This window comes from Balaenoptera borealis, assembly GCF_965194805.1.
Source record: "Balaenoptera borealis genome assembly, chromosome: 1".
Lineage (NCBI taxonomy): Eukaryota > Metazoa > Chordata > Mammalia > Artiodactyla > Balaenopteridae > Balaenoptera > Balaenoptera borealis.
The window spans coordinates 158,304,973-158,332,553 of NC_138860.1; the positions used below are offsets into that span (position 1 = coordinate 158,304,973).

Genomic DNA, 27,581 nt, shown 5'->3' on the forward strand with positions numbered 1-27,581 from the left:
AGAGATGGAACACTTGCTTCAATCTAGATTCCCGGCACTGCCCTTAATGTGTTTTCTGAGGGCCGGTTGTTTGGCTTTTAATTTGATTCGGTGGGTTCCCATGTCCTTCTGGTAAATTTTTTTTCTTTTAAGTCAGTCAGGGTCAGTTTCTGTTGCTTACAATAAATAATCCCAATTGTATGTATCTGTATCTCTAGTACCTAATACAGGGTCTGGCATAGTTGGTGCTCCATACATATGCTGAATGAATGGAAGAATGAACGTGACCAAATGACCAAGAGAATCTAGTGAGGAGCCCTAAGACCTGATTCTTTGTCTTCCTCCACCTCTTGCTGCCTCTCCCAGCCACTAGCCCAACCACCTTTTAAGGTGGTGCTTCTCTTGCTCTGGCCATTCTTGGCTCCCAGCCCATCCAGCTGATTACATCAAAGTCACCTGCCTATGGAGAGCCTGCCCTGGCTCTTCTTAGGCACTCTTCCTTAATTTCAGTTTCTGAGGTTCCTTTTTGATGACTCCAAATTTGTCAGGGCAATTTCCTCCTGTCATTTATAAAAGCCTAAAATTTAACCTTCTCCACAAAGACTTCTGGAGGCTCCTGAGTAACACATTACTGCCCCATCTCCAACCCAGCCAGGGATCTTATCTGACAAGCATTCTATTCTCATATTCATAAGCGGATACTGAATATGCCACATATTCCTAAGCTGTTACTATGCACAGTCCCTCATAGAGTTCTCTGACTAGCAGGAAAGCTTAAGCATAATCTTTAGGAAATATAAACCAGAATAGAAAGTGATCAGGAAGTCACAGGCATAATGCTCTGGAGATACAGCAGCAGAGCTTCTTACTGTTGGGTTTGGGCAAGGTTGCAGATCCCAGAGCATCTCATTGTATACAAATGTGTTCTTGAAGTAGCATGTGAGTTCAGCTTACACGATGGAAATGCTATTTTGCGTGTACCAATTCTACAGGGACAATTCATCTCTAGGGAAACTGGCAGTAAAGCCCAGTTCTCACCGGCAGTCCACTGACCCCAAATCTGTAATAAGAAAGACTCTGGATACACAAAAATAAACTCAAAATGGATTAAAGACCTAAATGTAAGACCAGACACTATTAAAACTCTTAGAGGAAAACACAGGTAGAACACTCTTTGACATAAACCACAGCAACATCTTTTTAACCCACCTCCTAGCATAATGAAAATTAAAACAAAAATAAACAAATGGGGGACAATCCTGCAGCCTCTGGAATGAAAACCACATTCACAGATAGACAAAATGAAAAGGCAGAGGACTATGTACCAGAGAAGGAACAAGATAAAACCCCAGAAAAACAACTAAATGAAGTGGAGATAGGCAACTTCCCAAAAAAAGAATTCAGAATAATGATAATGAAGATGATCCAGGACCTCAGAAAAAGAATGGAGGCAAAAATCGAGAAGATGCAAGAAATGTTTAACAAAGACCTAGAAGAACTAAAGAACAAACACCTAGAAGAATTAAAGAACAAACAAACAGAGATGAACGATACAATCACTGAAATGAAAACTACATTAGAAGGAATCAATAGCAGAATAACTGAGGCAGAAAAACAGATAAGTGATCTGAAAGACAGAATGGTGGAATTCACTGCCGTGGAACAGAATAAAGAAAAAGGAATGAAAAGAAATGAAGACAGCCTAAGAGACCTCTGGGACAACATTAAATGCAACTACATTCACATTTTAGGGGTCCCAGAAGGAGAAGAGAGAGAGAGAAAGGACCCAAGGAAATATTTGAAGAGATTATAGTTGAAAACTTCCCTAACATGGGAAAGGAAATAGCCACCCAAGTCCAGGAAGTGCAGAGAGTTCCAGGCAGGATAAACCCAAGGAGAAACACACCAAGACACATAGTAATCAAATTGACAAAAATTAAAGACAAAGAAAAATTATTGAAAGCAACAAGGGAAAAATGACAAATAACATATAAGGGAACTCCCATAAGGTTAACAGCTGATTTTTCAGCAGAAACTCTACAAGCCAGGAGGGAGTGGCATGACATATTTAAAGTGATGAAAGGGAAGAACCTACAACCAAGACTACTCTACCCAGCAAGGATCTCATTCATATTTGACAGAGAAATCAAAATCTTTACAGACAAGCAAAAGCTAAGAGAATTCAGCACCACCAAACCAGCTCTACAACAAATGCTAAAGGAACTTCTCTAAGTGGGAAACACAAGAGAAGAAAAGGACCTACAAAAACAAACCCAAAACAATTAAGAAAATGGTAATAGGAACATACATATCTATAATTACCTTAAACATGAAAGGATTAAATGCTCCAACCAAAAGACACAGGCTCACTGAATGGATACAAAAACAAGACCCATCGATATGCTGTCTACAAGAGACCCACTTCAGACCTAGGGACACATACAGACTGAAAGTGAGGGGATGGAAAAAGATATTCCATGCACATGGAAATCAAAAGAAAGCTGGAGTAGAATACTCATATCAGATAAAATAGACTTTAAAATAAATAATGTTACAAGAGACAAGGAAGGACACTACACAATGATCAAGGGATCAATCCAAGAAGAAGATAAAACAATTATAAATATATATGCACCCAACATAGGAGCACCTCAATACATAAGGCAAATGCTAACAGCTATAAAAGAGGAAATCGACAGTAACACAGTAATAGTGGGGGACTTTTCACACCTCACTTACACCAATGGACAGATCATCCAGACAGAAAATTAATAAGGAAATGCAAGCTTTAAATGACACAATAGACCAGATAGATTTAATTGATATTTATAGGACATTCCATCTGAAAACAGCAGATTACACTTTCTTCTCAAGTGCACACAGAACCTTCTCCAGGATAGATCACATCTTGGGTCACAAATCAAGCCTCAGTAAATTTAAGAAAATTGGAATCATATCAAGCATCTTTTCTGACCACAACGCTATGAGATTAGAAATAAATTACAGCGAAATAAATGTAAAAAACACAAACACATAGAGGCTAAACAATACGTTATTAAATAATGAAGAGATCACTGAAGAAATCAAAGAGGAAATCAAAAATTACCTAGAGGCAAATGACAATGAAAACACAATGATCCAAAACCTATGGGATGCAGCAAAAGCAGTTCTAAGAGGGAAGTTTATAGCAATATAATCCTGCCTCAAGAAACAAGAAAAATCTCAGGTAAACAATCTAACCTTACACCTAAAGGAACTAGAGAAAGAAGAACCAACAAAACCCAAAGTTAGTAGGAGGAAAGAAATCATAAAGATCAGAGCAGAAATAAATGAAATAGAAACAAAGAAAACAATAGCAAAGATCAATAAAACTAAAAGCTGGTTCTTTGAGAAGATAAACAAAATTGATAAACCTTTAGCCAAATTCATCAAGAAAAAGAGGAAGAGGGCTCAAATCAATAAAATTAGAAATGAAAAAGGAGAAGTTACAACGGCCACCACAGAAATACAAAGCATCATAAGAGACTACCACAAGCAACTCTATGCCAATAAAATGGACAACCTGGAAGAAATGGACATGGACTTCCCTGGTGGCACAGTGGTTAAGAATCTGCCTGCCAATGCAGGGAACACAGGTTCCAGCCCTGGTCTGGGAAGATCCCACATGCCGCGGAGCAGCTAAGCCCGTGCGCCACAACTACTGAAGCCCGCACGCCACAGCTACTGAAGCCCGCGTGCCTAGAGCCTGAGCTCCACAACAAGAGAAGCCACTGCAGTGAGAAGCGCGCGCACCGCAACGAAGAGTAGCCCCCACTCACCGCAACTAGAGAAAGCCTGTGCATAGCAACGAAGACCCAACTCAGCCAAAAAAAAAAAAAAAAAAGAAATGGACAAATTCTTAGAAAGGTATAACCTTCCAAGACTGAACCAGGAAGAATAGAAAATATGAACAGACTAATCACAAGTAATGAAATTGAAACTGTGACTTAAAATCTTCCAACAAACAGAAGTCCAGGACCAGATGGCTTCACAGGTGAATTCTATCAAACATTTAGAGAAGAGCTAACACCCATCCTTCTCAAACTCTTCCAAAAAATTGCAGAGGAAGGAACACTCCCAAACTCATTCTATGAGGCCACCATCACCCTGATACCAAAACCAGACAAAGACACTACAAAGAAAGAAAATTACAGACCAATATCACTGATGAATATAGATGCAAAAATCCTCAACAAAATACTAGCAAACAGAATCCAACAGCACATTAAAAGGATCACACACCATGATCAAGTGGGATTTATCCCAGGGATGCAAGGATTCTTCAATATACGCAAATCAATCAATGTGATACACCATATTAACAAACTGAAGAATAAAAACCATGTGATCGTCTCAATAGATGCAGAAAAAGCTTTTGACAAAATTCAACACCCATTTATGGACAACTGATGGAAACATGCTGTATAGCACAGGGAAGTCACCTAGTGCACTGTGGTAACCTAAATGAGAGGGAAGTCCAAAAGGGAGGGGATATCTGTATGTCCATGGCTGATACATTTTGTTGTGCAGTGGAGGCTAACATAACATTGTAAAGCAACCATACTCTAAAAATTAACTAAAAATTAACTAAAAAAAAAAAAAAAAGATCCTGGGACTCTCAAGTCACCAGGCACAATGTGCGCTGATGTATATGTACAGCTCTCCTGGCACCTGAAGGTACTCTCCTCGCAGGTGTCAGAGCAGCAAGACCACAGCTGCACAGTGAAGGGGAGATGTTTAGTCTGGTGGTTTAGGCTCCCTGCCTCAGCCAGGCTGGAAAGCCCTGATCAAGGAGCACATGTGTGTCCCTTGCCTGGCTCCAGGTGGGAAGTGGCATGCATGATGCAAATCTCTGCTCTTCTCCTCCACACCTGTACCACGTCAGACCTGTGAACGCATAAAGTGCCTGTTCAGATGCTTACTGTCTTTGAAACTAACCATTAACTCTTCCACTGGCATTTCAAAGGAAGAAGTTGGTGTTCTAAACTCATAGAAACTCCTGGAAGGTTCAGAAACTGGACATAAACAAAAGGAGGCCATGCACTAAAGTGTGTTTGCACCTAATAATGTCTCTGTATCAGGCAAAATTAATAGAATTATAAGGAGAAATATACAATGGGTCTCCTGTCATTATAACGGGGAACTTATAGACCACTGAAGAATCAGGCTCACAGAATCAGTGAGAAATCAGAAGATTTGAACAGAACAGTGAATAAATTTTGAACTAGCGGATACACAGAGTACCTTACACCTGACAAGTGGAGAATGCACATTCTCTTCAAGCATATTTGGAATCTTTATGAAAACTGACCACCTGAGAGGCATAAATCCTGAGATAAAAACTAACACACATTGAAACAAGCTCAAGTTTTTAACTTAAAAACTTAAAAATATTTATTTTTATGTTTTATAGCAATTCAACATTTAATACATTCCACAACACTTTGTATTTCATCTTGCTCATCATAATTCTATAATGTAAAGAAAATTTTAAATATTTTCACAATGCCCTGATTAAATAACCCTGAGTCCCCTCCTTTTATCTTAGCAGGGTGTACAAATGTTATCACTTTCTACTTATGCTCTCATGTTTAAACAGCTGGGGGTACTGACTACACAGTGATATCCTATTCTAGGATGAAGGGGGAGCTCCCCGAGAGAAAGTGTCCTACTCCAGCTCCACTCTTAGGCCACTGAGCCCTGAAATGGACTTTCAGGGAATATAGGTGCACATCATGAGCCAATTGTGCGACTGGCCCTTTCAGTCCCCAGTGACCCACCTCCTTTGATCACTGTAAAGAGCCACCACAAATTCCCATGGGCTGTCACTGTGCTTTGCACAAAGCAGATGCTTATGAAATAACTGCTGCCGATGACAACAATGAATATTTCCCAGGAAGGCCAGTTTGAGAAACATTATTGAAGTAGATAAAGTTTAGTATATGGGAAAAAACATGGACTTTATTCTATCAGGAAACTGCAGCGCTTCATATTAGAACGCACAAAAGCCAGAAAAGCAGGATAGGCCATTAGGCAAGAAAACTCCAAGCATATAAGAGAAGAAGCTCTGTTTCTTTAAAGGGGTCTTTGGCTCCAACCTCTGAGATATGATGAATTGCTAAGTGCAAAGGGCATAGAGATAAATGGAATGAGGACCTATCCTAACCAAAATAGATCCCTCTTTTCTAAAGAAAAGGCACTGTACAGCCTCGAATAAAATTCATGGGCTATATTAAACATAAGTAATATATATCCTGGCTTGGGTGGAGGAGGAAGTTGGCAACAGTTGCAAATGGACATGCCAGACAAAGGGAAGAACTGAGGGAACTACTATTTATTGAGCATCTACTGTGAATTCATGCTGCTCTAAGTACTTTCACCTACACTCTCAGTTTAACCCTTACAACCCTTATGAGGTGGGTATTTTCTCCATTTTACAGAGGAGGAAACAGAGTCTTAGAGAGTGGAAACAATGTGTTCAAGATCCCCAACCAGCACATGGACCAGCTGGGTGCGGTTGAACCAACCCAGGTCTGGCTCTGCAGCTTCTTTTCTTTACGTTACTCTACACTGACTCTCAGAGGAAAACAAGGAAAGCAGACCCCCTCATATTAGGAGAGCTGCCATGAGAGCAATTATCTACCCTTACCTCCCACCCCCCGCCCAAGGGTGGTGTCAAAAGGCCTAGCCATGCCCACACATGAACCATGGGAGTCCACAGAGACCCAAGAGGGGCTGGCCAAAGTGCAAACAGCTCCCACATCATCTCAAGTCAGGAAAACAAATTATAACGTAGGATCAGTTAATCAAAGACAAACTAAAATAGGAAAAGCAGTTGTATAAACACAGAAAAATTCACTGACCTGGACTAAATTAACTGACCCAGTAAAATAACTTAGAAGTTCACAAACTGAAATCCAGTCTCAAATGGGTGTACATTGGTGTGGGGGAGGAGAGAGGCCCAGCGAGGAGGTCCTGATAAGACGAGGTCCCCTGTGACTATGCGCCCTCCACCCAAGCACAGCACAGCTGTGACGGTACTGGGGGCCAGTGGAGTGTCGAACCTCCACTGGTAGGTAGAAGCCCCATCCCAATGCAAGCAAAGAGGTCATGCACCATTTCCCTTCTATCCTGGGAAGAAAAGAAGATGTCTAGAGCTGGGCATACAGTAAATTCAGTTCTACTCATGATATCAAGTGTGTCCAGACCATGCCAGGGCATCTTGTGTTAAGCTGCAGGATTAGGAGGGACAGCATGTCAAAAGAGCAGCTGGGACAGGAAACAGAAAAAATGGCTCACTCTGCAGTTTGTATCTGAAACTCCATGGAGCTTACCACCTAGTAGGGTAGATATATAAAAATAACCACTAAGCACAGACACAGTCCTTCTCTCCAAACAAAAGTAATTTTATTTTTCCCAGTTGTAGGAATAACACAAGCTTACTGCAAAAATCCAAATGTAAAAAACTGAAAAAGAATGAAGTAATAAGAACCATTCAAAACTCCCATTATCTAAAGTTAATTGCTGCAAATATTTTGGTGAGTACCTTCCCAGAAATCTCTTTCCACAAATATATGTGTGAATGTGCATATATAATTGTACTTACCTGTGGCCTCAATATACATGCTGTTTGTTCCTGTTTTGTTCACTCAGTAATACTCTCGACATCTTCTATGTCAATAAAAATAAAATTGCATCATCATTTCTAATGGCTGCACAGTATTCCACTGTATAAATGTGCCATTATTTATGTAATCCTTAAGCATCCATTAAGTGATGGACATTATTGTTTCTATTTTTCTATTCTTCATTCAATAAATATTTACTAAGCACCTATTATGTGCCAGGTACTGTTCCAAGTTCCAGGGACACAGTGATGAACAAGATAGGCAAGGTCCCTGGTTACATGAAGCTTACATTTTAGTGGGGGGGGGGGACCAATTAAATAAGATAAACAAGCACATAATTTGAAGGAAGGATGAGTGCTAAGAAAAAATAAAGACATACCTGCTTAGAGAAGGGTTGGGAGTCAAAAGAGAGTAGACTACTTTAGAAAAAGTGTTCTGGGAAGGCCTTCTTGCAGAGATGACATTTGAACAGAGACCTGAGACAGTCGTGCAAAGCGAAAGGTAAGTGAGTACAAAGGCCCTCGGGCAGGAAGGGACCTGGCATATTCATGGAATGGCAGGAACGCCAATGTGGCTTGAGGGCAGTGAGGGGCAAATGAAGTAAAGTGAAAGTGTTGAGATAATTAGACAGAAATTGGCATAGGAGCCAGCAAGTAGGGCCCTGTAGGTCATGGAGTTTGAACCTGGAGTGATTTCAGTAGGAACAAGACATGATCTGATTTACATTTTTAAAAGATGACTCTGACTACAACATGGAGAATGGACCACTGGGAGGCAATCAATGAGCACGGAGAGACCAGTTAGGAGATGTTTGCTTGTCTAGGAGGGAAAAGATGGTACCTTGGACAGTGAGGCTAGAAAGAAGTGGTTGAACAAGGACATACCGTGAAGACAGAAAATGTAGGAAAGGGTGAGGAAGAGGAACAATTAAGGTGATTACTAGCTTTGTGGCTTGAACAGTTTGGTAGGCGGGGAAGAAAATATGGGAGAGAAACAAGTTTCGGCATACAGATCCTGCATGTTTCATTAGATATATACATAAATATTTCATTTTGGGGGAGGGCTACTAAATTTTTTTTAATTTTAATTGTTCATTGCTAATATACAGAAATACAATTAATTTTTTGCATTTTGATTTTGCATCCTTTTACCTTTCTAAACTCAGTTATTTGTTCTAGGTGTTTTTAAAAACATTTAGATTCCTTGGGATTTTTCTATGTAGGCAATCATGTCACCTATGAAGACGGTTAGTTTTATTTCTTCCTTTCCCGTCTGTATTCTTTTTATTTCTTTTTCTTCTTACTGCACTGGCTAGGACTTTCAGGAGTGGTTCTTGATCTTAGGGGGAGAGCAGTCTTTTACCATTAAGTATGATGTTTGCTGTAGGTTTTTTGTAGATGCCCTATATCAGATTGAAAGAGTCCCCTTCTAAGTTTGCTGAAAATTTTTATCATGAGTAGATGTTGAATTTTACCAAATGCTTTTTCTTTATCAATTGACATGACCATGTAGTTTTTCTTCTTTAGACAGTTAATAGGGTAGATTACACTGATTGATTTTTGAATGTTGAACCAGCCTTCCATTCCCAGAATAAAGCCTACTTGGGCACCAAATTTGGGAAGATTAAGCCATTATTTTTTCAAACATTTCTTCTGTACCGCACTCTTTCCCTCCTTCTGGGACTCCAATGACACAGATGGTAAACCTTCCAGTATTGTCCCATAAGTCACTGAGACTTCGTTCAGCTTCTTTAATCTTTTTTCTTCTGTTGTTCAGATTGGATAGTTTCTACTGCTTTATTTTCGAGTTTACTGATTCTTTCCTCTGTCATCTCTATTTTGTGATTGAGCCCATGCAGCAGTTTCTTAATTTTCCATTATCGTATTTTTTTTCTTGTATCTCCATTTGGTTTATATATACATATTTGGTTCATGGGGTTATTTTTTTGGCTAACACTTTCTATCTTTCCATTCATGTCAACAATGTTTACCCTTACTTTTGGGAGCATTTTTTTTTAACAGTTTACTTACTAGATTACCAGTTTGTTATGAAAGGATTCAACTCAGCAACAGCCAGACGGAAGAGATAGGGAAAGGGGGCAGGAGCTTTTTTTATAAAAGCTACTTTAAAGTCTGTCGGGCTTCCCTGGTGGCACAGTGGTTGAGAATCTGCCTGCCAATGCAGGGGACACGGGTTCGAGCCCTGGTCTGGGAAGATCCCACATGCCGCGGAGCAACTAGGCCCATGAGCCACAACTACTGAGCCTGTGCGTCTGGAGCCTGTGCTCCACAACAAGAGAGCCTGCGACAGTGAGAGGCCCGCGCACCCGATGAAGAGTGGCCCCTGCTTGCCGCAACTAGAGAAAGCCCTCGCACAGAAACGAAGACCCAACACAGCCAAAAATAAATAAATAAATAGATTTATAAAGTCCGTCAGATTATTCCAACATCTGTGTCATCTCAGCATTGGCATCTATTTATTTATTTATTTTATTTATTTATTTATTTTTGGCTGTATTGGGTCCTCATTGCTGCGCACAGGCTTTCTCTAGTTGTGGCGAGCAGGGGTTACTCTTCGTTGCGGTGCACGGGCTTCTCATTGTGGTGGCTTCTCTCGTTGCAGAGCACGGGCTCTAGGTGTGTGGGCTTCAGTAGCTGTGGCAAGTGAGCTCAGTAGTTGTGGCTTGCAGACTCTAGAGTGCAGGATCAGTAGTTGTTGTGCACGGGCTTAGTTGCTCTATGGCAGGTGGGATCTTCCTGGACCAGGGCTCAAACCCATGTCCCCTGCACTAGCAGGCGGATTCTTAACCACTGCACCACCAAGGAAGCCCTGGCATCGGCATCTTCTGATGCCTCTCCCAGGCAAGTTGAGATTTTCCTAGTTCTTCATGTGATAATTAATTTTAGATTGTATCCTCTATATTTCGAATATTATGTCATGAAACTTTAAGTCTTATTTAAATTCAGTGGAGAATGTTGATATTTTTGTTTTACCAGACAATCAAGCAGGTTGGATTTAGTTGGCAAGTTCTGACCAGCCTTCTTTTGAGTTGTGGTTTCAATGCCAGTTCCATTTTCAAAGCCTGTTCAGGTGTGTACCACCAAGTGTCCAGTCTGGGACTCAGGTGGTGGTTTATCCCTTAGTTCAGTTCTCAAAGTCTTTGGTGTGCTGGTTAGAATCATATGCACACATGCACAGCTCAGGGTTAGCCCAGAAGTTCATACACAACTTTATGGAGTCATTTTCCTGAGCTCCTTCCTCTCTGCTCTCCTTGTACTTTCCAGTTCATTGGGCCTCCCCTTTTTGGTCCTCTGGCCAGAAATCTGGGGTTTTAGTTACACTTTCTGCCACACATTTCCTGAACTGTACCCAAATCTGGGACCAAGCAGCAGGAAGGCAGAGAGAGAAAAAAGCAACTGGATTTCACCCCACCTTCCTGGGATTACAGAGAGGCAGATTTGATCAAAGAAGAAAGTTTCTCTTCCTCAGTTTTAGGTGCTTGAAGGCCCCACTGCTGCTACTGGGCACTGCCATCGCCACCACCGAGGGGACTGCCTGGGGACTAGGGCATGAGAAAACAGAGAAAAACAACCCTCAGGATTTCCCATCCCTGTCTGAGCCTTAGAGCCCCTTTCCCAACCAGACTCTAGCCATAACTAGAGGTCTTCTGGAATTCTCTCCATTTGTGCCCTTATGTCCACTCTGTTTGTGCCCGGATTTTGGGCTGTCTCGAGTCCAGGACAGAGGAAAAATGAGAAATTCACTGCCAGGGTGGCAGTACTTCTAATTCTAGTTTTCTCCCCAATCTGTCTACTACTATTTATATTTCAGAGTCTTCAAATAGCTGCTAAATGCATTCTGTCCAGGCCTTTAGCTGCACTCAATGACAGAGATAGATTCTTACACATGTATCTTATACATATATCCTGGTATATATATATAAGTATCTATTTATGCAGGGAATATACCTAGGGGAGGAAATGCCAGGTCATGGGTATGTATATATTCAAATTTAGCTAGACACTACCATAGTTTTTTTCCAAAGTGGTTGTAATCAACTTATCCACTGACCAGTAGAGACTCAGAGTTTCCACCATATCACTTCCTCACCAACCCTGGAATATCAAGCTTCTCAAGCTTTCCTATTTTGGTAGATGTACAGTGGTATCTCACTGAAATGCTAATTTGCATTTCCCTAGGTAGTAATACAATAGAACACCTTTTCATAGGGTTATTGGCCATTTGGATTCCTCTTTTGGGAAGTGCCTGTTGGGGTCTTTTGCTTTTTTCTATACTGGATTGTTTCTTTACTCACATTGATTTTTGTAGTTCTTTATTGTGGAAGCAAGCCCTTTGTTGGCTATTTGTGTTATAGATGTCTTTTTTCACTCTGCCTTTTTACTCTCTTAATGGTATCTTTTGATTAACAGAAGTTCTACTTTAATGTAATAAAATTGATCAGTTTTTTCCTATGTGAATGGACACAACTTTGCATCTACTTAAAAACTCTTTCTAAAGGTCCATTCTGTCTTAAGGCAACCTCTCCCATCTCAGCATTTCAATGAGGACACCTCAAGCATCAAAGTATGAGACAGCAAGATGACAAGGCAGAGAGTGCAAGCTCTAGGGGTGGACTGATATGAGTGGCCCTGGACAGGGTACTTCAAGTCTTTGAGAATTAAGTTTCTTTACAATTAAAGATGTACTATCCACCTTGCAAGATGTGTGTAAAGCACTTAGCATAGTGTTGGCACACAGTAGGCCCTCAGCAAACAGTGGCAGCTGTGATCATATTCTCTGATCATCCTTCCCCTTGTCCACATTGCTACAGTGGCCTGAACCTCATTGCTGCTTTGTGAAACATCAATCTATTGCAGTCAAGGACAGCAAAATGGGTTAATTGCCCTCAACAGGCCAGCAAAGTCTCCCTGTTACTCATAGGCAGCACCTAAGGTACGAGGACCACCGTCTTCAGCTAAAAATTAAGACCTGATACATAGAGATGCTCTCCTCACGAGGTGAAGTCATTCTGGGGCTCCCACAGGGACACGATGGCAGCAAGCTGAAGAATAAAAGTATCTTCTCTTTCTGTTCACTGCCAACAGCACAGTGGTGTGGGGCAGGCAGACTGCCTCAGACAGGGGAGAGCTGAGCTCCACTGAGCCTGGGTGATTTGTGTCAAAGCAGCGGGTGTGCCAATTTGTGTGTCCTGCACTGTTGACACAGGGAAGAGCAGGAGTACGTCGGCACATGTGCACAGTACAGTGCCCGTGCTGGAGGAGGTGTGTATTTGAGTATATGGGGTGTGCATGTGAACACGCAACAGGGTGTATGTCCCTAGGAAGCGCTGATACTCTGACCAGCCTGGCATGCTGCTGGAGAGCCCTGATGGTTAGCTACTCCAGCGTGCCCAGAGCGTGGGGTCTCTCAATGCCCTCTGCCCCACTCTCTGAGACAGGATGTGTGCACAGGAAACAGACACCTTTTCTATGACCCCGGACCACCCTGAATGAGGAAGGAGCATCAACTGCAAACTCCTTAGTGCACAGTTCTAAAGCAATTGGCGAAGTCTTCTGGATGTTGTATCCCACTGCTGCCTCCTAGACTGTGGGTCCCTAGAAATGCTTCTTGAGATTTTCCCACAATACTGAGATATTCCACTGCCCTCCCCAGACGCCCCCTCCCCCACCTCATTAGGCTCCACTTCAAATGCGGCCAGTGCTGAGTGCTGAAAGGATGATAGAAGGGGAGGGATTGGTACCTGAGCCTAGTGTTTGTCCAGCGGAGTCAAAGGAAAGAACCATTGAATCTGCAACACAAGAGGACAAGTTCATTTCTTTCTCTTTCTTAAAGTAAAAACAAAACAAAACAAAAACAAAAAAACAAGTTCCCACTGGCTTTGCCCAAACCCTCTCCCAAGGAAAAGCCAACTGGACTGGAACTCAGCTGCACAGACAGCCTCCACTGGTCCGTCCCACCCACCACTGGGCCAGGAGGCCCTGCCGAGCCCAGCCCAGGCCTCGTGCCACCGGGAGGAACATCTCAGGGCAGAGATATGCCCCAAATTCTTCAGAGGCATTTCCTGCCAAATTAGGGGACACATTTACTTCTTTTTGCTTCTCACAGTGAAAATAAAATTAAAACAAAGCAAAAGAAAACTTCCCTCCTGCATCTGGTTAAAGGCACTAACATTTCCCTTTGATTTGTTTCCTTTTCCTATTCATATACCCAATGTTTATTATTTCTTCCCCACAAAGGCATAAAGTGACTTAGAGGAATTTACAGTACACACTGGAATTTTAAAAATGAAGAAGTCAAAGGAAGGAAAAATATTATATAGTCAGGGGAATGTTAGTGCACAAAATGCATGCCACGAGGACCTAAACAAACGCTACAGGTAGAATCAAAGAGGCCTGAGCTCCCAAACAGCTAAAGAAAATGAGAAAATAAACAAGATTGAGTGCTCACAATACATACATTCATTCATTTATTCAACTGTTCAGTAAATATTTATTGGGCATCTACTATGTGCAAGATACTATACTATGACTTTGCGATCCAGATGCAAACAAAAAAAAGCATGGTCTCTACGCTCACGGATCTGTCATCAGTCTAAGAGAAAAAAAGTTACCCAACAAGTTATTCAACTAAAAACTGATTAAGTAAAAAAGAAAAGAAAAGAGTGCTCAGAAAGTTTCTATTAGGAGGAGACCTAGTTTGGAAGGGGAGTGGGTGTTGGTTAGGGAAGTCCTCCCTAAAGAAGTGACACCTGAACTAAGAACTGAAGGATAAGTAAGGGTTAAACCCGACAAGAAGGAATGGGCATTCCAGGCAGAGAGGATGCTCTGTGTGGAGACCTGAAGCAGGATGGGACAGGGCGCCTCAGAGCCACCAGAAGAGCAAAGCATACATAAAAGCAAATACTATACGGTGATCAGAAAGAAATTCCTCTTATGGGTCTTAAGAAAGGGGGATGCTGCACGATGTTGAAGACTGTAACTTCTACAACATTTCTATAATAAGTAATTGTGAATCTTTTATGGCTGTTTCTTACAACAGGAGCAATACAAATGATGGCATAGGCCAACACACAGCTCAATAAAAGCAATTATAAGGGACACCAAGATAATCTAAGGCCCAAAATAACCCCAGAGACCCCAGACTCAAAAGGGATCACATTCAAAAGGCTCACTCATGGGACTTCCCTGGTGGTCCAGTGGTAAAGAATCCGCCTTCCAATGCAGGGCATGTGGGTTCGATCCCTGGTTGGGGAACTAAGATCCCACATGCTGTGGGGCAACTAAGCCTGCACGCCACAGCTACTGAGCCCACATGCTCTGGAGCCCACGCACCACAGCTAGAGAGAGAAAACTCACATGCCACAACTAGAGAGAAGCTGGCACGGTGCAACGAAGAGCCCATGCACTACAACGAAAGATCCCACGTGCCGCAACGAAGATCCCACGTGCCACAACTAAGACCCGATGCAGCCAAATATAAATAAGTAAAAATAAATAAAACCCATGCTCCCTTTAAAAAAAAAAAAAAAGGCTCACTCACTACAAAGGAATGCTAGCTGGCTGCATGAGGACCAGCATCTACACCACAGGCAGCATCCCACCTCAGCATGATCCTTCAGATCTCAGGTGTATGTCATTTTCTCCTATTGCACATGGAAATCTGACACAAGAGTTATCATAACTGTAAGTCATCTGTCTGCACTGCTAGACTATAAGCTCCATAAAGGCAGACACTATATCTGCTTTATTCACTGTTATGTTACCAGCATAACACCTGGCAGGCAATAACTGTTTGCTGAAAGTGCCTCAAGAAATGGATCGACTTCAACTCCTTCAGGTAATCCTTCATAATCACTTTTTCTCATAATCAAGTGTTTATTAAGAACTGGGTAGCAGAGAGCTGCAGGATACAAATTTTTTTAATTTATTTTTATTTATTTATGGCTGTGTTGGGTCTTCGTTTCTGTGCGAGGGCTTTCTCTAGTTGCGGCAAGCGGGGGCCACTCTTCATCGCTGTGCGCGGGCCTCTCACTATTGCGGCCTCTCTTGTTGCGGAGCACAGGCTCCAGACGCGCAGGCTCAGTAATTGTGGCTCACGGGCCCAGCTGCTCCACGGCATGTGGGATCTTCCCAGACCAGGGCTCGAACACGTGTCCCCTGCATTGGCAGGCAGATTCTCAACCACTGTGCCACCAGGGAAGCCCAGGATACAATTTTTGATAAGGATCCAGAGGCAGATATTCTGTACTGCCAGTTAAGGGCAGATCCATATGCTTTGAAACCTACCAAGTAAAAGGTAAGGTTGACTTTTTTATTCTTTCACAAAAATGTAGAAGCACAATTAGAACACTTGTCTAATCAGATAGGTGACCATCCTACCTTGTATGAGATACAATCAACATCTCTTACAAATTCTACTTCTTTATCAATGTTTCCCACATCTGTTTCCTCTCAATGTTACTGTGCCCTTTCAGAAGAGAAGCCCCTATTTTTCTCCCTCTTTTTAAAAGAGCTTTATTGAGGTATAATTTACATACTATAAAATTCACTCATTTTAAGTGTACAATTCAATGATTTTTAGAAAATTTACAGAGTTGTGTAACCACCAGCATATGCAGCTTTAGAACATTTCTATCACCCAGAAGATCCCAGGTGCCCAGTCATGCCCTGTTCCCACCTCCAGCCCCAGGCAACCACTAATTTACTTTCTGTCTCTATAGATTTGCCTTTTGTGGACATCTGCCTATCCTTTTCTTGCTAGGACTGTTCTGATAGGCCCTTTAACCACACGCTTACCTCCAGCTTAGCCCACTTCCATCATCCTTCATACTGTTGTATGATTTTTCTAAAAAGTATACCTGACTACGTCTTTGCTCTTGATTAAAATGCTTCAGTGGCTTCCCGTAGCCTGTAAGATAAACTCCAAGCTCTGACCTTCAAGATCTTTACCATTTTGGCTCATTTATGACCTCTAAATGCCTCATTCTCCAGATATGCCAAACAACTTCTATTTCTCCAAAGAGATATGTACCTTTGTGTCTTCAGACACCAAACATACTGTTTTCTCTGCCTGTTTGCATTAAAAACTCCCACTTTCCTATTAAGACCCAACGCAATCATCCCTTCTTCTTGAAGGCTTCTCTGATCAGTTCTGCCCCTTCTCTTTAGGCCATCATTGCACTGCTATTATGGCATTTCTTATACTGCATTATAATCCTTGTTTACTGGTCTTTTTCTCTCTTTAAACTGCAAGTTCCCTGAGGATAAGGATTGTCTGTTCATTTTGAGGCTTTGATGCCTAGGACGGTGACTGACATACAGAATGTGGTCAATATGTTCATTAAACAAAGGAATAAACTAGTAAATGTCTTTGCTTTCTTTCAAAGGTGATGTTATCTGAGTGATATTTCACAAATTGGTGAGGGGAGAGATCCATCCTGCATACAGATTCTCATTCAATTCAAGTCAACCTTGAAATGTCCTTATACCATGAAGCTTCAGATGTTGGAGCCTGGCCTCATCTTCGAAAGATAAAAGCATTCCCACAAAGCAGTGCAGGGGGAATAAGGAAAGGGCCCTAGGCGCTTTCTAGGTGAGTGATCACAGTCACCTGGATGAAGATTAGGAAAGCCTTTCTTAGGGGTTGACTGCCCAGATGAGCAACAATAAAAACAGCATCTCAAATTTTAATTACAGTTGACAAGTATTTTTCCAATTTCAATTTACTTTCTTTGTACTCACAAGCAGTCCTGAAATAATCTCTTTTAAAATTTTCAATCTAAATGTAAAGAAAAAAGGCTACAAGTTAACTAAATGTGAACAACAGTTGTCTCTGGGTGAAAGAATTATAGATGATATTTATTCTCTGTATTTTTGAAAAATTTCCAGAGTGAACATGTAACTTGTAATATCAGAAAAAAAAAAAAAGTCAAAAAAAAACTCTCTAATCCAGCTCTAAGATTTTAACCTCTAACACATTGGTACCAATGCAAAAGGATGGAAGGTTCTTGATCTCCCTTCATTATTCACTGTACATGCTGAAAAGCTATTCAGCTTTTCCCTTTAGTTATACTGAGGTCATCGTTAGACTTCATGACACTTAAATATACCTCAGCAACCTCAATTCCTAAATAGACTGGCTTTTAAAAAATTCGTTTCTTCTTCCTTCCTTCTCACAAGTATTATTAAGTGCCTATTATGTGCCAGGCCTGGTGCCAGATGCTAGAGATATGGAGCTGAATAGGAGCTGGTCTCTGCCTTCCAGCCAAGGAAGCAGAGAGGTTAACAGGCAATTAAAATAAAGTGTGATAATGGTGAGCAAGGGGCAAGCACCAAACAGATGACAGTCTTACTGGAAAGAAAAAGTTGGAGTTTTTGTAAATATTATTTCCAGTGGCAGTGGAATGCTCCCAAGAGCATGTGCCTTTAAACTGCAGAAGATGCAAGTGAGAGGGTAGAAACTTCAGGAGAAAGTTAGGGACATATATCATGTTTTATGTAAGTTTGGATGGATGTTGCTTTGAGCATTTAAGGCAGAGATTTGAGAATCAGTTTGGCCATTCATTTTTTGTGTTTATTCTAAAGGATGTAAGATCATTTGAGTTATAAACCACTTTGACAGCTAAAGGGAAAATTCAGTGTTCAACAAATTGAGAAGTTTGTTTTGCAAGAAACGGAGCAAGAATATCCAGACTTCTCCCTCTCAGGCTAAGAGATATGTCATTTTTATTTCAAGCATCCTGGGTTCCAGCTGTTCCTGGCTCCCAGGCCAGAGGCGGCCATGTGGGGTGCTATACAAGTGACCAAACAGAATTCTAGACCAAAGCACAACAGAGCATTGCTGCACATGACTTTGTTCAGTGAGGAAACCTAGAATTTACTGGAAACCTCTTATTATGGTCAGATGTTTCCTGTGTCTGGTTTCTGAAGCAGATAAAAAGAATATAAAGAGAGGATGAAGAATGAGGCTTAGTCTTTCCAGTCATTGGAGAGGCTTCCAAAAGTCAAATTATGCAGTGAACAAGTTACATTTTGGCTACTACCTGTCATGGTACACATTCAACACACATATTCTGCTAGCCACCATGTGTAAGCCCTAGAGACGTAAGAATGAATGAAAAAAAATTATTCCCTGAAGTAGCTTGCAACCTAACAGGTAAAGTAAAAACACATATACAGCTAAGCATTCTACAGTTAACAATACTGTATCGTACACTTGAAATTTGCTAAGAGTAGATCTTAAGTGTTCTTACCACACGCATACATGCAAAAAGGTAACTGTGAGGTGATGGATGTGCTAACTAACCTTATTGTGGTAATCATTTCACAATACTTACGTTTGTCAAAGGATCACACTGTACACCTTAAACTTACACATTGTTATCCGTCAATTACATCTCAATAAAGCTGAGGGGGAAAGCTAAGTATAATATATAGGTATGGAAATAAGGGTAATGAGGGAGATACTTCATTGTTCATTAATTCAACATATTTATTAAGCAACTACTATACACCAGACTTAGGGATACAATAGTAAAGAAGAACAAGAATGCTCCTATTCTCAGGGAATTTATAGTTTAGTCAGGGAGACTGAAAAAAAACAAGTAAACAAATGAACAAAACTTCTGACAGTGATAAGTGGTTATGAAGAATATCCAATTATGTAATAGTGACCATGAGGGGAAGTACAGGCAATGCTAGATTGGGTGTTTTGGGAAGGCTTCTCTGAGGAGGTGACATATGGCTGAGACTGGGAGACAGGAGCCCGCCAAGAAAAGACCAAGGGAAAAAGAGTTCCAGGCTGAAGGAAAGCAAGTACAGTAATCCTGGTGCATTAAGGAACAGAGAGAACGCCAGTGTTGCTGGAACACGGAGCACGAAAAACACAAGGGGGGTGGGAAATGAGGTCAGAGAGGAAGACAGGAGACAGATCTGTAGGAGGCCTTATGTAGGAGGCCATTGACAGACGTCTGCACTGTATTTTTCAATAGCAGAGAGAAGCCCCTGCTTAAAACCCGGTAGTAACACGATCTGATTTATACTCTTAAACATAAACTTTCACTGCTATGCGGGAACTAAATTGACTGTTCTGGCAACAGAGTAAAAGGTAGATTAGAGGAGACAGACTGAAGGCCAGGAGACTGGGAGAAGAGATTGCAACATTCCAGATGAGAAGTGATGGCAGCCTGAACCAAGGCAATGACAACAGGAAAAGAAAAAAAAAAAAGGATACTAATAATGTTTAAAAGGGAAAATTTACAGGACTAGTGACTTGTGGGACATGAGTAAGAGATTAAGAAGAAGGAGGATTATATCTACATTCTGGCCTTGGGCAAATAGATGCTGACCTGTGCTTAAATGGGTGTAGCCTCCATCTAAACCACATAACCCTGCTTCTCCTCTGGTCAGACAACTGGACCACAGGTGAGCACCTGACCCAGGAGAAGGCAATCCATAGGCAGATAGGTTCTACCTTTTGGAGACTTGAATTGGGATGCATAGAGAGCTGGGGCTGCTGGTAGGAGATACAAGCAGAAAAGCAAAGAAGAGCAGAGGCTAGGAGGCTATGGGTTGGACTTGATGCTGGGCCTTGGGGCCCATGTTAGTGGCAGAGCATCACAGTGAAGAGCCACAACCCTGCTGCTGAGGGCAACACGACACCTCAAAGAGCTGCCTTGGGTCCAGAATATTCTTCCAGTGCCAGTCTCTGTGGCAGTCAGCTCTCCCACGGATCATCTTTCCATGAGACCTCGGGGTTTAGCTCTTCCTCAGTTCCCTTGAGGCTTGGCCTATAATTGAGATTCTCATTTTTAAGTCTCCTGCTATCTTGGAGCTGTCTATAGTCTGAGTAGGTTCACCTCCTCTACCTTCCAGCCCTCATGCTTTAATACCCAGGAGCACTTTCTGCCTTCCCAATGACCTGCTCCAAGCACGACTCACCCCAAGGGTCTGAATCTCAGGAGAAATAAAAGGCCCTACTTGGACCTTGGGTCTAAGCGGTGTTCTCCAATCTAGCTTTATGAATGAGCTCTCAACTTTGGGGATTTACTGGTCCATCCGCAAAACTGATACTTCAATAGCCATATGGTTACCTGTGTCTTGTTCTACTTTCTCCACTGCTTAGATCCTGGGGGAATCTAACCCCTAGTCTGAGCCCCTCAATTTCTTCCCTCTCAACCCTAATCCCAAACAAACAAAACATGAGTAAATGAGATTCCTGAAGCTACATAGAGAAAAAAAGCCTGAGGACACAAAACAAAACACAACCATTGATTTAGAAGAATGTGGTATATGGAGGAGAAATCAGTGAAATAATCAGAGATAGGAGTAGCAGGACAGAGGAAGCCAGAGGAGGTAAGAATTGTTTATAAAAAGGAGTATCCAAATGTGGTAAAGAGGTGGAAGAAGCTGATGGATGAAAAGATGCTGCAGAATCGCTCACTGGGAGGGCATCTGTAACTTTAGTGGGAACGATTTCTGTACAGTGATCAGACTGCAGGGACTCAGCTGTGACTGGGTTAAGTGGAGGCTGTTGACTTAGTAGACATTTCAAGAAGTCTCTCCTTAGATTTATGTCATTAATTTAACTTACCAAACATATACAGAGTTCTTCTAAGCTCAAGAGACTAATCAAAAGATTAGACATGGTCCCTGACATGAAGGAGTTTATGAACTATCAGGAGGATAATACAAAGATACAAAGAACTGTATTACAGGTCTCTAGAAAAGGTGCTCTAGGAGTTAAGAGGCAAGAGGGAGAATTTTTTCTGGGAGAAGCTGGGAAGATATGGAGGAGACAGTATTTGAGCTGCTGTGAGATAACCTTTTGGGACAGGCTGTGCTGGTCGGGTGGGAACACTGAAGGAGAGGCACTGAAGCATGGAAAGTGAGGGGTGTGTGGTTTCAGGAAGGTAAAATCGTACCTAGTTAATATATTAGAGTTTCTTTCAGGAGGTAAAAATGCATGTGACTAAAGGGGAACTAGTCAATACAACCTGTTTAGACTTTCAAAAAAGGCTTTGACACATCAAAGACTATTTTTAAAAAGTGAGTCACCATGAAATTGAGGAAGAAATTGCTATGTCATCAGGAAACAAAAGGCACTTGGCTGAGGAGCAGGAGCAGGACATCCCCTGGGGCATCAGCACCCACAGGGAGACCAGGAAATCTGGGAGTAGCTAGATTTCCACTACCAACTGCCCTCTAAGAGGGTGGAGGGAAGGGGGAAAGGGTGGCACTGCTTACAAACACCTGTTGGTGCAACAGAAGCTGGAATGAAAATGGTACTAGGCATGTGCTGAGACTGACAGTGAGATGCTAGGATGAAGTTTGGAACTTTAGGGGCCTGGGAAAGTGTTAGTTGTGGTGCCTTAGAAATAGGAAAGGGCTGGGTTTGGTGCAGGAACCATTTGCTGAACCCTGATTTAGATCACACATATACCTCACTCCCTTCCAAACCCCTCAAAATGACAGAAAAGGTCGTTTGTTTGTTGTAAATCAGAAGTACACAGGAACAAAGAGAACAGGAGACACCAGCAACAAAAGTTTTGGAAAGCAGTTAAACAAGTGGAACTTACTCAGCAAAACCAGGAAAGGTGAATCCTATACTAGTAGTGGGGAAAGCTGAAATATGTCCTGAACAGAACTCCCCAAAGGCTCAACTGCTGGCAGCACCAGGTACCACTAGAAGTAGGAGAGAAGACGATACTAAAAACAAGACACTACACTCTTAAGTATGGGCTGACAGCCAAGACCACAAGGCATTAGAGGAAAGTATCTAATATAAAGACAGAGACCAAAACAAATGAAAAATAAATGCAATGTGGAGGGACTTCCCTGGTGGACCAGGGGGTAAGACTCCACGCTCCCAATGCAGGGGGCCCGGGTTCGATCCCTGGTCAGGGAACTAGATCCTGCATGCCACAACTGAAAAAAAAAAAAAAAAGAATCCCACATGCCACAACAAGGATCCCACGTGCCACAACTAAGACCTGGTGCTGCCAGATAAATAAACAAATATTTTAAAAATAATAATAAAATAAATGTAATGTGGAAAAAGAGAAAACACATATAAAGGTGAAAACTCTTTAAAAAATCATTAAAATCCTCAGAAAGAAAATATTTTATTCACAAAATAGAATTCATTTTTTTAAAAAAGGTACACTCAGTGAATAAAAACAAAAAATAACTTTTGAAAATTAAAAACATAATAGCAGAATTAAAAAGGATTAAAAAGTAAGTTGAGGAAGTCTTTCAAAATGTAGTACAAAAGACAAAGATAGAAAATGGGAGACAAAAGATTTTTTTTTTAAATTAGAGGACCAGTCTAGGAACCATCACAACTGAATTATGGAAGTTCTATCTAGCAAAAAGAAAAAAAAATTTTTAATAGAAGGGAGAAAATATTCAAAGAAATATTTAAATAACATTTCCCCATAACTAAAGAACTTGAGTTTTTGGGCCTGAAAGGGCCCTCTGAGTGTACCGCACAAGATGAAAATAGTCCTCCAACAAATGCATCATCGTGAAATTTCAGAATACTCAAATTTCCAGAGAGAAAAACAACAAAGAGGTTTTTATACAAATAATAAAAAAAAATCAGAGTGGCTTCAGAACTCTCAATAGGAACGCTGAAAGCCTAAAATACAGTGGGGCAGTATCTTCAAAATTCTGAGGGAAAATAATTTCCAACCAAGAATTTTTTACCCAGCCAGACTATCAATTAAATATGAGATTAGAATAAAGACACTTTCATACAGGTAATGTCTCAAAAATTTACCTCTCATGCATCCTTCCTAGGAAATTATGAGAGGACGTGTTCCAGTAAATGAAGAAGAAAATGAAGAAAACATGGGATCCAGGAAATGAGATATACCAAAAGAGAAGGATGGTGATGGGAGACTCTAAGACCATAGTTGGGCAGCAGGGATAGAGAGGAAACAGTCCAGAGCAGTGCATGTCAGAAGGCTCCTAGAGAGATTTCTTCAAGCAAATGAAACTGATAGACTGTCTAATGTGTTTGAACATATGGAGAGCAGATTTATACAACTGGGGAAGAGTGTAGAGTTAAATTAGTGGTCAATACATAGAAAACTAAGCAAAATAAAAAGCAAGACTGTTATTGACTTCAGTAAAAATAAAATGTGCAGTGAAAAAACAGTAATCATGGTATCTATGAATAGCATTTTCATGGCCATAATATACAGACTGAATGTTGTTCTAACTATATTAGGAGAATGGGAGGATGGACTTAGTATATGTGGTGGAGGAGCAGTGATAGAGTACTAAATACCAAATATTCACCTTCCATTAGAGAAAGTCAATAGATAATACTCAAAACAGAAATATCAAGAATGAATCAACTATACTTCAATAAAATAAATGTTTAAAAATTAAAATTTAAAAAAGAAATATCAAGAATAGCAATATAACTATGTTATTTAGAGATCTGAAGGTAAATATCAAACAAATTAGTTAGAAGAGTTGAAAACAAATGCCTCTCGGAGGCAGGAAATCAAGTAGTAGTGGTAATGGGGGAGTGCTTTTCTTGTTCATTTTTGTTGGTAACAAGTCTTGTAGAATTGTCTTTTTGAACTATGCACATGTATAACTTTAATAAGAACACACACTAAATTGACTTGCACAAGATTACACAGCCTACAGTGGTAGGGCCCGAGCTTCAAATTTAGTCCATCTGGTTCTCTAACCTATATATCATATATCTACCAACAGGGTCAATGAAGAGTCTATTAGAAACCTAGAAGCCTCATATTTGATTATAACCTACTTAATGCTTTACTAAATACTGTCTTACATTATTTTGTGATTACATTATCTAAATATGATCTATCAAAAATAATTAGTCTAGAATAAAAGATAATTAAAAGATAAAACAATCAAATGTGAGGACCTTGTTTGGACCCAGATTTTTAGAAAAAACAAACTGTGGAAATGCATATTTAAGATAATTAGTGATATTTGAATATGAACTGGGTACTAGAAAATATTAAGGAATTATAGTTAATGTCAGATAATAACATAATGGCTCTTTTTTTAAAGTTCTTTACTGTTCGAGATGATACTGAAATGTTTATGGGTAAAATGACTTGATGTCTGGGATTTGTTTTATGACCCAATTAATTTTTAAAATCCAAATAATAAAAAAAAGATATGAATCTCCATGAGAGCAGGGCCTGCAATATTCACATGTGCCAGAGACCTTTGGACATGATGAGACTATTAAGTCATTTGCCATATGACATTCTTTCCTTCATCTGGAAAAAGATGTACTTGATAGGCTATCATCAAGAGTATATGGTGCCATTCCATTCTCAAGAGATAACTTAGTTAAGACAAAGGGAAGGAATAAGATGAAAAGTTGTTCAATAAAGTTTTTATATTTTGCCATGAAAAAAATTGTATACCTATTACTTTGTATTATTTCTATTTAAAAAGAAAAGATATGTACCTCTCAGTACCACAGTTGAGAAATGAAAAGTAATTGGTTGACACCACTGTCATTCATCTTAAGTACTAAGAGTGGAAGGCATGGGGAGAAATGGAATACACTACTAATGGGAATGTAAAATGGTAAAGCAGCTTTGGAAAACAGCCTGGGAGTTCCTCAATAGGTCAAATATAGAGTTACCATATGACTCAGCAATTCTACTGCTAGGTATACATATACCCAAGAGAAATGAAAATTTTATGTCCACACAAAAGCTTGAACATGAATGTTTACAGCGGTATTATTCACAATAGCCAAAAAGTGGAAGCAACCTAAATGTCCACCAACTGATGAATGAATTGTGGAACTAAAGAAACCTCAGCTAAAACTGGAGTCAAGACAAGCCTGTAGGGGGAGCTCTCACACCCTGCCATGCATCCTCAATTATTCCAAATGGGAAAAGACTACACCAGCTCTTCAACAGAAAGGTGCCTCTACTATCCAGAAGGAAGAAGAAAACTTCTCTCCACCCCATGACAGCCCAGACAATAAGAGACAGTAGCAGTCCGACCAATGAGAAGCCTCTATGCTCTGGACTCCCAGCTTCCTCCAATGGACTCTGGTTATCACAGTCCCACACCCCCAACTCCCCCCTTTTCCCTATAAAAGCAAGTTCCCCTTCCTTGTTCTCTGGATTTGCCTATGGTTTACCATAGCTTGCATTTCCCAAATAGCAAGTTCTCTGGTACTCCCGAATAAATTCACTTTTGCTGGTAAAATAACTGGCTATGTTATTAAAGTTGACATATTTGGTGTCACAAGTGGGGTCCAAAGGAGGCAAACCCCCAGAGATGACGGCTCATGGAATCAAGTGAGGTACCTGCACTGAGCCCCTTGTGTTTATCGCTTCAGCGAGTTGCTGCCTGCTTTCAATATGGGGAGTCTTTTCTTGCATTCCAAGCTATGTTCTTCTGTGTTTCGAGCTTTCCAACTTTATTCAGGATCTGGAAAGGCTTTGTCCTTTCGGGGGAGAAGTTTCGGCCTTTCTGGTTCAAGGCTTTGTCCTTGGTGAGTACTCAAGTTGTTTTCTGGAGCATGTGGTAGCAAGGTTCTCTTTTGGAGATTGAGCTAACTGGGAACTAAGAGTTTGTTTTATTCCTTTTGGAATCTGGGCTAAGACTCTATCAACTTATGTGGGTTTCTGGGAGAACTTAGGGAAAAGGGATTCCAGTCATCTAAATGTTCTGAAGGCAGTCCTCCTTTGGGGACTCCGGCCAGTTCATGTTTAAAAACTGTGTACACCCTTTATGTGCATTTTTAACTAAGTGGGCCAAACTAAAAGTAATCAGGAATTACAGTGGCCATTGTGTGGAACTTTCAATCTCCCCAAATTCATTTTTCTTAAGATTAAATTGGAGGACCACAGTTCTAAAATTGCCTCTTTGCAAGATTCTGTTTCTAAATTGGCCAAAACAACCAAAAAACAAACAAACAAAAAAACCTAAAAAAGAACAAAATGTCTTCCAAAGCCTCAAACTCCTTGTGTCCCCCTCCCCCAAATTCTTTGTCTTGGGCACCAACTTGTGTGTCTTCTCTGCCCCCTCTGTCTCAGACTCTGCTCTGGCAGCCATCTTGTGCCCAGGCCCTGCCCCCAGTGTCATCTTCCTCTCTCCTCTGCAAAAACCTGCCCCTTTAAAAATCAGACCCTCTGAGGATCCAAATGCTAAACCCCTAATTACTGTTTCTAAGACAACTGGAGCAAATAAACAACTAAAAGGAAAGATTTAAACAGCAATTGTCCTAGATTTTTGAAAACAGACAAATAGACTGCAAAACTCCTAGGAGAAAATTTGCTTTCTGTATCTGTTTGGTGAAGCTTTTCGGTTAAGCCACCTATCCTGTTCAAAAGGTAAAACCTTTGTTTTAAGTCCATCTTAAGGGGCAACCTTAAAAGAGAGAATTCCAAGCCACTCAGGAGACAACAGATTGCATTCTTTGATGGATATGCAGAAGTTTCTAAAAGACAATTTGACTCCAAAAACAGCTCTAAAAGGATCCTTACAGTATGCCAGAAACACAATTTGGATCAAACTATTCTTTTTAGTTCTGTATTACTGTACCTGAGAAATGGCTAACATTTTAAATAAAACTATAAGGTCCCTGTCTGCATCTGTCTGTGTACTAATGTGTATCTATATATGCATGTATATATGCGTGGTATTTTTTTTTCTTTTCTACCTCTGGATGGTATTGCTAAAATTAATTTGTAAAACAGCTTTATTTAATTGGCTTAGAAACAAACAAACACTTAAATGAATTAAAATATAACGAAGACTGGCCCAGGTGCTTTCTGGGTTTACATAATCTAGTTGTGAAAGCTAGTTTGGGGTTATTGGTTTAATTAAAACAGGCATGTCTTTGGAGTTACCAGTGCTGAAAATAATGCAGGCATACAACTTTTATTCTGCC

General features: G+C 40.7%; 1 protein-coding gene across 5 annotated transcripts in view; it reads right to left on the bottom strand.

Annotated features, from left to right (window-relative positions):
* Nucleotides 1-27,581, bottom strand: part of ST3GAL3 (ST3 beta-galactoside alpha-2,3-sialyltransferase 3) — a 236,548-nt gene that overhangs the window by 120,707 nt on the left and 88,260 nt on the right. For 3 of the 5 annotated variants that reach the window (XM_082365374.1, XM_082365375.1, XM_082365372.1), the window contains one exon: nt 13,408-13,455. The exons of the other annotated variants lie outside the window; for them this stretch is intronic. In XM_082365374.1, the coding sequence (XP_082221500.1) occupies nt 13,408-13,450 (43 nt within the window). In that variant the 5' untranslated portion in view covers nt 13,451-13,455. The remainder of the gene's footprint in view (nt 1-13,407; nt 13,456-27,581) is intronic. 5 annotated transcript variants of the gene reach the window in all.